The 12,658-nt window shown below is 45.3% G+C and overlaps 1 protein-coding gene across 1 annotated transcript in view; it reads right to left on the bottom strand.

Annotated features, from left to right (window-relative positions):
* Positions 1-317: 317 nt before the first annotated feature.
* LOC142586325 (SEC14-like protein 4) overlaps positions 318-12,658 on the bottom strand; it is a 55,101-nt gene continuing 42,760 nt past the window's right edge. Inside the window, exons 7-12 of the mRNA XM_075697573.1 lie at positions 11,581-11,659; positions 10,456-10,536; positions 7,435-7,521; positions 5,460-5,566; positions 1,986-2,274; positions 318-591 (exon numbers count right to left, since the gene is read on the bottom strand). Of these exons, the coding sequence (XP_075553688.1) occupies positions 479-591; positions 1,986-2,274; positions 5,460-5,566; positions 7,435-7,521; positions 10,456-10,536; positions 11,581-11,659 (756 nt within the window). The 3' untranslated portion in view covers positions 318-478. The remainder of the gene's footprint in view (positions 592-1,985; positions 2,275-5,459; positions 5,567-7,434; positions 7,522-10,455; positions 10,537-11,580; positions 11,660-12,658) is intronic.

Here is a 12,658-nt window from a genome sequence, read left to right as displayed (position 1 = left end):
ATACTCTCCCCCCATCGCCTAGGCCCACCATGTGTGTTGTGTAAAAGACGTCACTCCCTAAGTCCTGTGAAGTACACCGCTGCTTCCGCGCCTCTAAACTGGCATTTCATTCCGCGATAAGATAATTTGATATTGGTAGTTCGAAAGTCAAACAGGCCTGTAACAAGGTGCCGCGTGACAGGCCACCTGGATGTAATAGTACCAACCACAGGTTTCAGCAAACTTTGCAAGGGATACGATCTGCGAAGAACATCGTCGTGGCCTCTATATCAACGTTTCTTTTGTGACAGCCACAATAACTTAACAAAACAAAATGTTCCAAATAAAAGGCTATGAAAAGAAATGTAGCCTCTCATATTTATTGCAGTTTCAGTAAAAACACACTGTTAAAACAACGAGACCAGAAGTTTTCTCTCGAGCAAGCGCGGCCAAAAGCGTCTGTACAAGGCCTGAGTTAATTTGAGGCAGGTCGATCTGTTCAGCACCTAGCAATTTCCTCGGGGCTGGATATGGATTCGTGATGGACCCGTATGAGGTAGGAGAGCTGCTTCCCGTTGAACCAGCTAAAGCTGTTGTCGAACGTGAATGTATCTGCAAGACAAACAAGACAAGAAGCATTATTAACATTAACATTAATGTTAACCATTAAACATTAACAAGCCCAAGCTGCTATTCTAGCAAGAACCATTATGTGTTGCAGGTGCACTCGCCCACGGGACAACAAGACAGGTTATTGAAAAGAGCAGAGACAACTTAATGCAAGAAAGTACAAAATATTCTGGGATTTTGCGTGCGATAAGCACGATATGATTATGAGGCACGCTGTAGTGGGAGACCCCGGATTAATGTCGGCTAATGTGTATATTGCACGAGCGTTCTTGCATTTCGCTTTCATCGAAATGCAGCCGCGGCGGCAGGCAATCGAACCCGCGACTTCGTGCTTAGCAGCGCAGCGTCATAATCGCTAAGGCCACCGCAGCGGGCAGGAACAAACTACAGACTCTACTGTAGTTTTAGACCAGCTGTAAGTTGTGTTCCGGTTTACAACTCATTCAAATCCTAAATTTCAGGATAGTGTTCACAAACTCAGCACTGTAATCCCACTGTTCTGAAACATGGAAGAAAGTGTTTCCCGACAAGCACTTTACTGACAAGGGTGCAATACTTTCATCTTGAACTCGTAGTCAATACCACCGATCTTGTCTACACTGTGCTGGGCGAGGAATGGTTTAATAATGGTGCACTTGAAGGAAGCACAAAATGATAGGAAAGCAAGGTACCGAAATTTCTGTCCGCTTTATTTTCTCGGTGCTTATTCGTTTTATTATGCGTATATGCATTTTGTGTTACCGCTTTAGTTATTAGTACATTTCAATTTTCTTCTTCGAAGAAATATTGAACAACTTTATTGTGTGTCATAGAGCACGAAGGGATAGAGGATAAAACCGGAAATTTTTACATTTCGCAAAGTACGTGATTGCTGTTAACATATTGTGTGATGAGGAGAGAAGGAGAGACTAAACATACCTCCGAAAGAAAGCTTCGTTAAAGAGTTGAGTTAACGTTAACGAGTCTCCACCTGTCTTTAACCAGCCCAATCTGCTTTCTATGAGCTTCCGTCACCACGTTACGGATTTCTAAAACGAAACCCCAAGTGCTTGAGATACACCATGCAATCTTTATTGTGCGGCTTTCGTGGACTTATATATTTGATCACACTTTCTTTTTCATCCAACTTTTCCGATCATTGTGCGAAATCTCCCCATCCATCAGAAATAGCACAGTGTGACCCGGTAGGGATCGTATGCCCTAGACGCAGTCTGGCGCCTATAACGGGAGTGCAGGCCCCTGCCCTGCACGAAGGCAGCTGGCTCTTGCAATTAGTTTAATGGGACATGCTCTCGCTAGTTTGCAATAACGAAAATGACAGAGAGTACAGAGTGGGGTAGAGGAAAAAAGGAAAGTTAAAAAACGGGGGCGCGTACATGTTCCAGGCTCTTCGCAGTGCATCTGCCCGCATTCGGGGTCCCGGTCGCAGGCGATCCTCCGCGGCGCGAGCAGCTGGACGCGGTCTTGACCGCTGATCCTCCACAGGGCGAAGGCCACGTCCTTCGCCTGCAACCGCCAGTGGAGTTTGGCACCCGCCGCCTCCACCTGCACGGGCACCTCGAGGCACCGACCGCGCTCCACAAAGCAGCTGACCGCCTCGGGGTCGGTGGCCAACGCGCCACCGCCTCGGCTTACGGCGGCTGGCAGCTCTCCTCCGGGGCCAATCTGCAAAGTATAGGAGAGACGCCGAGTATTTGTGAGGCATTGCTTTCCAATTCACGAACGCGAACCCGTGCGATCGCGTTGTTTGTGTGCTTCTCAAATGGCAGTCCGCAGACTCACGGGTATGACGGCATCTTTAATGTGACAACTATCGTTTTGATTGAAGCCCCATCGTTTATCCTAGGAAACAGGGCAGTGCGTAGCCATGTGCACCTTTTATTTCATCAGCACATCTTTAAATAACTACCTCTTTTGCAGGATTGCCTAAGACTTCGCATTTCCAGTTTCAGGACACAAAGTACCAGAAAGGTGAGGAAAAGGAAGTGCAAGTGATTTTTGAAACTATTCTTTCGTTTAAAGCAATGATAGACGTTCGATTCATGATCATGCGACCTGCATCCGCTCATGATCATAATGCATGACGGGGCGAAGAGCCTATTTAAGAAAACCAGCATTGAGTGCCAATATTCACAAAGCTGCTCATTCGTAAGAGCCGTCTGTGAAGACCCGTGCAGGAGAACTGTGGAAGTTACAGCAGGCTGCTGGTCGCTTGCTAACAATTATTAGGAATGAGGATGTTTGTATATTGAGTCCCAGGTATCACAATAGTATCAACGCCTAAGAATATTCTATACAGCCTTGTACAATGTAACAAAAGCTTTCAATCGTTTCTCGAACTTCATAAGTCGAGCGTTCTAAAATAGTTGTAAGATATTGTACGATGCTAAAAAGTCCGTGGTGAGTGCATGGGGTACAGAGCTGTTGAAAATGCTTAGCGGTCCTCGATATTTTTTGCGACATTGCCGTGGTGTGAAGAAAAATGCCACCTTTCTTCAACTTGCATTTTCCCTTGGCACTGATATTGATAGGTTTGCAATTGGGCAATGATTGGGCAATGATTGTGGAAGCTTTGTAATGAAATTTTCGGAAATATTGCAGTTGTAGTGCCTTTGTGACAAATTTAGCTATAACAAGAGCAACTTTTAGACCCAAGAAGATGGTTGCCGTCTCCTTTCCGGAGGAAGCTCGCACGTTCACTTTCTTGCGGGGCGGCTGCGGCTGTGCTCGGCGGCTTTAAATTTTGCTCTGTTTCTGGACACGATATCAAATATTTTGGGTATGATGCCACGTCATATTATCTTGCTCGCACTATGCCTCCTTGAAACCCTTTTCCATATAATTAAATTGTGGCATAAACGCACATGTTTGGACTTTTTCATGTGTTGGCTTAATGACATTATCGTGCCTAATTATTCACCATCTGACTGCTTGTAGCATCCTAGAAGTCTACCTTGGCCATCTTAACCTAAGTGGAATAAAGCAGCGTAGGTGATGCCGTCTGATCCTGGCGACGATGAGCGCCTGCATGTGGCCAGAGTAGCATCCAATTCCTCAAGTGAGGACACATTCAATTATGGGAAGCGTGTCGCAGGAACCTCAACCAGAATTTCGCTATTGATGGTGAACGCACTGCCCGCAATCTTCACACAGAAATCTTCGGCTATATCAACCTGCGAGCGGCCTTGATGCAGGCATAGGGCGCAGAATGGGTGTCGTTGCTGTGGAGACGAGCAAAGGCCGCGCACAGTCCTCTATATGATAGACAGTAGCTTGCGGGGGTCAAGTGATTCGCAGGACGTCTTCCACCGTTGTTGCTCCAACCTGTACATACGACGTTGGATTTTCTTCTGTATACGTCGAGTGAATCTAAGGTCATGAATTGACTTGGCGCACCTCTATAGCCTCTCGGCCCTTCTGCGAATCATTAGAAGTCGCTCAAGTTCCATGTGGAAATCCGCATGTTTTCTTGCGGATGTAAAGGTGTACGATTCCAGTACACTTGTAATTCCATCATGTGATGGAATTATTCACCACTTTCGGAACACTATTTCGTGCACCTACAGAAAAGATTGCTAAGTGTTGTCAAATGTGTGCTGCATGTGAAGTCTGAGGGTTATTGAGGTTTATTGTTCCAAACCTCAGCTATGACAGAGACCATAGATAAAGGTAAATGATTGATTTGGAATAGTTTTCTTGTAACGTGCATTGAAAGCTGACTGCATAGGCGTTTCCGTACTCTGTTTTGATCTAAATGGGGCCGGCGCAACCAGGAATGTAACGTGCGGCCTCAACCTTCTGCCAAGCAACTGCAGCCCCAGGATGCCATAGCCGGAAATACAAGGAAAAAGAAAACTGTGATTCACTGTCAAGAATAGTAGGAGAGCGCATGTCACAACACGACCAACTCGTAGACATAAAAGTAAAACACGTTTCTGCAAACGCTATAGATGTTAACGTAACAGAACAGCTCAATGTATATAGCTAAGCTACAAAGCTTGTTGGAAGAAGTCCATCACTGATGTCCGTTCAAAGCGTGTACACGAACTTACGAGTTTTGCTACTCGGTGATTCGAATCCATGGACTGCAATGCGGGACGTGGTTATGGAGAACTGAACGGTGTACTGAGCACGCGTCCGCAAAAGCAATTCCACCTCGTTTCGATGCTTGTTATTGTGAAGGTACGCGCGAATTAGAAAATAACTCTGCCCTTACAAAGTGTACGTATCTGCGGCCGTATTGCATCTACTGCGGCAGAAGGTGTGGCCGCTTTTTTGCGTCATCTCCAGCTTCGAATATTTGTCTTCCTTGAGAAGCGAACTTCGGCCACCGCAGGTCGATTTCCTCCGGCGAATATAATCCCGAAGGCAGCTCGTTTTATACATTTTCGAAGTTCTAGAACCTCTACCACACGCTCCACGCACGTAAAAGTTTCATTTATTAGCAAGGGTATAAGCTGCGAAACACGTAAGGTATTTCAATTTGATACTAAAGTCGGGGAGGTCTCGAAACGCCAGACCTGGCGTCATCGACATTATCGTGATGCCATGACAGAGAGCGAAAAATAATATTGGTATCGTGACGGCGTTCAAATAGAAAAAAAAATGCAAACCATGTAAACGCAAACCATGTATTATGACGTCATGACACATCCATCGCCTTTGTGCCAAAGACGGATCTGGTTGTTCGGAGCAAATACAGGAAAATATTCAAGGTACCGGGACGCTTTGCAGTATTTCTCTTTTCTAGGGTTTAGAGGGCTCGAATCTTTGTGGAACGCGAAAGAAAGGACAAGTGGCAAAAGTCTTGTCAGTTCTCGTTTAAAGCCAAAACTTATATGGTGACGTACCGCGTGCGTGCAGCGAGCGCCTCCATTGGGGTGCACGATGGTGCCTCCCCATTGCGCCGGCAACTGGCTGGGATCCACGTACTCCAGCAGAATCGGTAGCCAACCATCTGCGAACAAGAGCGCGCGCGTGCAATTTGATCAGGTGTGTGGGTGTGTGAGTGAAAACTTTGGACAAGCGCCCAATAACAGAAAACAACATCCTTGGAAACTGGCCCACGCGAACATCAGCGCGATCCGCTATGAAGGCGGTGCATCGGTACTTAAAAGACACAGGACTTTCTGACAAATTGTGACTGCATGCTGTGTGACGTAGGATTGTACGGTGACACTGCGTAACACTAGGAACGCCTTCGCAGACTGCGTGGCAGTGCCCACACATAGAAACAGTTCGTGTGTATCGTGTGTATCGTGTGTGTGTGTGTTGTTGTTGTTGTTTTCTCCGTGCCCTTTCTTTTCTCTCTCACCCATCGCATCCCTTCGCCCCTCCCCCAGTACAGGGCAGCCAACCGGAGATAATCTCTGGTTAATATCCCTGCCTTTCCTTTGCCTTTGTCTCTCTCTCTCTCTCTCTCAATGAAATGAGGTCCAGAGGCTCGACTTCTTAATCCAAGGCGGGCCTAAGATTCAGTGGTTCAGGTAGGTTTACGACACATGTCGATACTGACATACCTGGCAACCTCTCACCTTTAAGATTCGTAAATATCCCCTACACATGACCCTCCGGGCAGCGAGGGGAGGGGGAAGGTGGTGGAGAGAGGGGTGGAAGGCGATAACCAATTTATTTTGTTTCTTTGCGCTGGCCATGCACCTTTCGTGGATGCATTTCGTTAACGATTCTATACATTTGGAAGCGGCACACAAGCCGCATAATCTTGGACGAGCGGACACTAGAAAATAGCGTATTGTTTTTGAGATAACAGTGATTTTTTTGCAGCAATTTTGACTTTACCCAATGTGCCTGATATATGAACTTGTATGAACTTGTATGAACAAACCGCTTTAAGGAAGTGTTCCTCTGGTATCCTTTCACCATCTGAAGGTTTCCGAGAATATATCTTCGGACAGCGACGAGCGAAACGTTTTCGCGAACATAAATAATTTTCGTAGAATTTGACGCAGCATTCGTAAAATCGTAGAACGAGCCCAAGTTCGTAAACTTTACGAAAAAATCAGGAAAGTTGGTAGGTATGATATGCTATGCATCGTCTCGGTGCCGTTCATGGCCTTCCGGGAGGACTCCATTTTTCCAAACGTTTATCAAATAAAGGAAGTATGCTACGTAAGGCTACTGGTTCAACGAAGACGGAGAGAAATACATTCAAAAGCTCTGTCAAGTGGAGGGATTTATTGCGACCAGACCAATTAACAGCAATAACACTAATTACATAAATGCGCGACCTCAGTAACAGAGACGACGAGATGACACGAAAAATATGAAGAAAAAAAAAAGATATTTTCGGCTTCATCCTTTCCTCATGTCTTACCCGTCCTTATCCGACTTTGTCACTGTGGTTGTGCAGTCAGGTGATAATACTTAACGCTGTTTTTTTGTCTATTACTTCTCTATTTGTAGTAAGGCCTGATTCAGCTGCACGTCAAGAGTTAAGACGGCGTGCACCTACAGGGTGTCTTCCCGTATTCTTCCGACCATCTCGGAGGAAATGCGTTTCGGGCGGATGTCATTTGCTACATTAACAACGACCACACGCTGGCGGTCTTGGAAAGTGCGCCCCGTCTCGCTGGTTAAACAGCTGAATATTTGTCAGTTAGGTCAGCCTCGAGTCCGGTTAGCTGATAACTTCAAGGGCGACTGGCCAATTACGGAGGCCGCAAAAATGCCGTAAAGCACAATGGGTCTAGGGGTGCGAAAATATACGTATATATGTTATAGACGTATGGATATAGATACACAGAGATATGGTCCGTGAACGTTTGTCCACAAGTGTATGCAAGAGTTTCGGCCGGCGTTACTCACCGCGTGAGAATATTTTAACCTTTCCCGCTGTTCTTTCGCTCAGGAACGGCCGGATAAGTTTCCAGAACACTGGGAAGAAACTCGGGGCTGCAAGAGGAGAACATAAACATTGATAAATATACGGATATAATTATGTAGGCGCCCTGCGCCATTCTGGAAGTTCAAAACAGGATGACGCTCCAATCAGCCTGCTAGGCTGGCTTCAAGGTCGGCCTTGGCAGTCTAGAACTTGAAAGCACGAACGCAAAGCGTCGCGCAGATGTTTTATCTCCTCGCAGACCTCTCAACCTTAGAAATTTAAAAACAATAACGTCGAAAGAAAAAAAAAGCTAGCATTTCTTGAAAAATGCTAAAAATGATTTTATTAATAAATATGTTTACTGTTCATTAAGTATTCGCAGATTTGATTCTGTAGGAATGATGTAATAGGCACTCTGCTCTGCAGAGTCGCCGCAACAATTATATGTGCCGCAGAAAAGCAGCATTGTTTATCAAGTTTAATAACACAATATTCACGTACCGACTGTGGAAGATTCAGTTTCCGTTATACATTACCTCTATCAGCTGATGTCATCACAGCACAGGTATACGCACGTGTAATCAATGGGTCAAAAAAGAAAAAAAAACAATTACCATAAATAAATCACTCATGCCACTGTATTTATCATTTCTTTTGTAAATTGTTCTTACCAATGTCATGTAGATTTCCAAGGAAACTACTGTTATTTTGGTTCGCTCCTTAGTTCTCTCGGCACCACCTAAGTTCTCCCTTCATATTCTCTCTCTCTGTCCCATTTTGGAATGTTTTCAAGCGAACATTATGGCCTGTATGTCTATTATTTCCTGCCTGCCTAGAAGGCAACAACGCTTGGTGGCAGCAACTGCCACCTGCCATGTAGCGACTCCCTGGCGATTCAACGACTGCCTAACGTCTGCCTAACGTCTGCCTAATGTCTACCTAACGTGTAGACCTAACGTCTACTATAATGACTGTCTAGTGACTGCCCAGCGACTGCCTGGCGACAGAAGGACTGAGGGCAACGACTGCCTGGCACTTACCGTTGCATACGGCACAACGCCCCTCATAAGCTTGACGCGTGACTGTGCTTCACTACACTATTCCCTTGAGTTTAGCTCAACGTAGCTCTGTGATTTCGATAGTGCGACAAAGACGGGGAAAGAGGATGACAAATAATAAAGGAGGAAGTCGAGAGTATGATGGAAGCCCGTCTGGTCGGGATGATGCATACTTAAAAGGAACAGGTCCGGACACCGACCAATATGGTTTAAAATATGTTTCGGCTTCCCCACGGGCCCCTTGTTCACAATGAAACAAGCGGCAGAGCTGGTGCCCTTTTTATGTGTGGCTCAAAACATGAAGGATGCATGGACGGCAGATTGCCTTCGTTGCGATTAAGAGTGTGCGCCGTAGTTTGGATGGTTAGGGACTCACGATAGAGAAGCGTATAATGATTTCGTTCCTTGTAAGTCATGCGAGATTTTCCCTAGTTAATCGACACGTGACGTGGTTGCGCAGTTTTCGGCCAGGGTATTCGATGCAACGGGTCGTTTCTGGACGTCATTCCTGTGCTGCTTAAGTCTTGTTTCGAAGTTGCCTATTTCTTCGGCGCAAGCATATACCGACAGTCCGCACAAAGAATGAGGTGCACCACGCATGGGAACTTGTCCTTTTACAAAGGGTATTTCACATGCACGAGCTCGTGTCCCGGTATGACATTAACCCCTTGCTCCATAACTCCATCAAAACTTCTATGGCGCGATATTGGGACAACCCCGAACATCGGCAAGAGCGCCTCCATAGACTTGACGCTGGTTTACGATTACGGCTTCCACTTCGGTTGCGGGGAGGCCAGGAAACACTCATTCATCAATTACAGCTGGGTGTGGCATACACCCACCGATACCTTCACATGATTGTACAAGCACGGGACCCTGACTGTAGCGTTTGTCACACACCCGAGACAATACTTCGCTCACGTACTTTGCGTGTGCCCTCAATATGCGGCCGAACGAAGAACATTCCAATCTACTGTTGACTGCTTGGACTCCCGCCCATTTTCGGAAGAAAAGCTTTTGGGCACGTGGACGAGTGTTGACTGTGTCCAACGTGCCATGAAATCACTTTTGAACTTTCTAAGCGAGACTGATTTAGACGATCGCCTCTAGAAACTATGAGACATGCAGTCAGGGAGAAATGCTTTTGCGCAATAACTTTTTGTGACAAGATTACTTTTTGTGCGGACAAGATTACTCTTGCGTGTATTGTGTCTACAGTGCGCACCCGCATATTGGACAACGTGTATATAGTATCTCATTGTACCATAACATAATCACCCACCACCTACCTACCTTTCCCTGTATTTCCCAATTCCCCTTTCCCCAGTGAGGAGTAGCAGGCTAGAGACACGCTCTCCAGGCCGACTTCTCCTCCTTTCTCTTCATTAAAATCTACTACTCCTCCTCGTGTCTAAGTTTCCAGGAGGAAACGTGCGCAGCCTGCACGTCATATGACCGCAGAACGCGTGCAAGGGTGTCGCTTATGCTGGGAACCTATGGTGTCGAAGCCCGTTCTTTTTTGGAGGGGTTCCGGATCGGTCGGTATACTGCGCGAGCCAGCTCAATGAAGTACTCAGGGTACTCACAAGCCGACAATTTTGGTCGGTGACCGGACCTTCTTAGGTACAGTTAATAAAGGGTATCTGGCTAAGCGACTCCATGTTTGGTGGCGAAAGAGTAGACAGCATAAGCACACACACATTTGTAAGACTGCGCACGTTGCTTTTCGAGAGTGGTGTCGCTTGATCAGCGCTTTTGCTTTGCTAGAGCAGGCCGCTGGCGCGTTCCGCACAGTAACAAAGGGCTCGATCTGCTCGATGCAACGTAAAGAGAAATTGATACAAGCTTGGCGCTTGCCTAGAAACCGCGACACAATTAACAGCCGGCTCCCTCTGTCGTCGTGTCTGTTTCGTTGGAGCATAGGTAGCGAATTAAAGAACTTACTGTTGATGAGAAGGCCAAGCTTGAGTGTCTCGGGGTAGTTGTTCTCGTAGAGACTGACCAGTGCTCGAATGTAGTCCACGACTGCGATACGTAATACATACGGTCAGTCAGCGGTCACATTACCGTTGTGTCCTCGCACGCAGCTTTCCTATATGTAATAGTGCTGGTGCTGTGATTAGACAGGGTCCCATTGACTGTTGAGAGCCGGAAGCGGGCCTAAGCAGCGCATATTACACACACACACACACACACACACACACACACACACACACACACACACACACACACACACACACACACACACACACACACATATATATATATATATATATATATATATATATATATATATATATATATATATATATATATATATATATATATATATTGGTGTTTGTTTTTAGCTTTTAAGCTGCCCCAACTTTTTCAAAAAAATTGCTTGTGGCAGATATTGCACAATCCTAACCACTCGAGCTACGTTACGTGATGAGGCAGCCATTAGTTCTACGAGAAATCAATGAGCTATATTAAGTAATTACCAATATTGTATTATATACCGTTTTAAATAATTAGATTAAGGGACGTATTTCAGTTTACGAATTGTAGCCGCTAAGTTCGCAAAGCGTATCCACTTGGAACGAATTCTCAAGGACTGAACTAGATTCGGTACAATAATTTTCGAAGTGTACGACGATATGAATTGCCATTCCAGTTACTTTTGTTCTTCAATGCATCAAACAACGTTCTTTTTATGATTGGAACAACAGTGCATTTTTATCGCACGTTTGACGGCTCATCTCTCGAAACCGGTACCATCCTCAAAATTCGTTTCAAGTCGATATGCCCTGCAAACCCACTAGGTACAATTCATAGATTCAAATATGTGCCATAAATTAATTAATAGAAATGTCCGTTAGTTTTTTCGTGTAAATAATTCAATTATTTTGATTGCTCACAGAGGTAATGACCGCCTAATTGAGTAACTCAGCTAAAGGTTTTGAATTTTGCTACTGCCACATGCAATTTTAAAAAAATTTTGTGCAGCTGAACAAAAGCACCCTATATATATACTGCATTGTGTAAGACGATTTTAGATATATGCCGACGTTAGCACAGTGAACCTACCTTGCCAAGAGTAGACCTGCTTGAGGCTGAAGTTTTCCCAGTCAAAGAAGAATACAGACTTGTCGATAAGCTTTCCCAGCTGTATGTGGGAAGCAAACAGTGATCGGACAAATAGTGAAGACAATACAGAGAAAATTACAGTCACTGTCCAGTATTATTATCATCCATATTCATTCTGGGACGAATGACCCTCTAAACGATATTCAATTACCTCTGCAATACGCTAACTGACTATTCTACGCCTGTATCCGATATTCATGTGGGAGGTAGCGGTATAATTACTGTGCCAGAAAGGCCAATTTCTACTCTAAGATTGTCTTCTTGAAGCTGAGAGAGCCTTTTTTATACGTTGTATTTAGTATGTGCATAAAAGCGTTGGACACCATGGGTGACGCTGGCTAATTATTCTCGCTTAGTCAAATATTACATATCAAACAGCTCAAACCGACGAACAAATATCAAGAACAACAATAATAATAGAAAAAGTAAGTAAAGTTTGGGTCGTGCGCACACAGAGTTCAAAGTGAGCGCACTGTATGGAACAAAAAATACAAACAGCGCAACAATTAATGACAGTTTGTAAAAGCAGGAATGAGATAAAGGTTAAGCACAATCAGTTCGAGCAAGCACGCATTGCAACGCATATTACTGAGTATTTAATAGTTCGCAGAGAGCGTACATCGCTTTAGTAATTTCCCCCCTCCTTCCCCCATGATATTAGTATGCCTAAAATGTACAGCTCCACTGATAGTGAAATTCGCTTCCGTATTTAGGTGCGAGCCCGAGCCTAAAAAAATGGAGTGGTTTGGACTGACTTTCGAGCTGAGGATTCCGAGTACAAGAGCCAGACGCTGTGCCTAAACTTCACGCCACCACCGTAATCTGCGCTCTGGCCAATGCGAACAATATTAAACAGCGGTATAAAACACGAACGGCGTGTGACGTCTCCTATCGAACGAGAGAACTCCGCTAGTCGCGATCTGAGGTCTGCGACTTGCGATGCATCAGCGGCGCGCTTCACTTGTTCATTCGAAAGCATCAAATGGCCCATTGAGCGAAAAAGCCGGCGGCGTCTGTA

This window comes from Dermacentor variabilis, chromosome 6 (genome assembly GCF_050947875.1).
Source record: "Dermacentor variabilis isolate Ectoservices chromosome 6, ASM5094787v1, whole genome shotgun sequence".
Classification (NCBI taxonomy): Eukaryota; Metazoa; Arthropoda; class Arachnida; order Ixodida; family Ixodidae; genus Dermacentor; species Dermacentor variabilis.
Note: the sequence above shows the minus strand (reverse complement) of the source record. Positions and strands in the feature narration are given on the sequence as shown.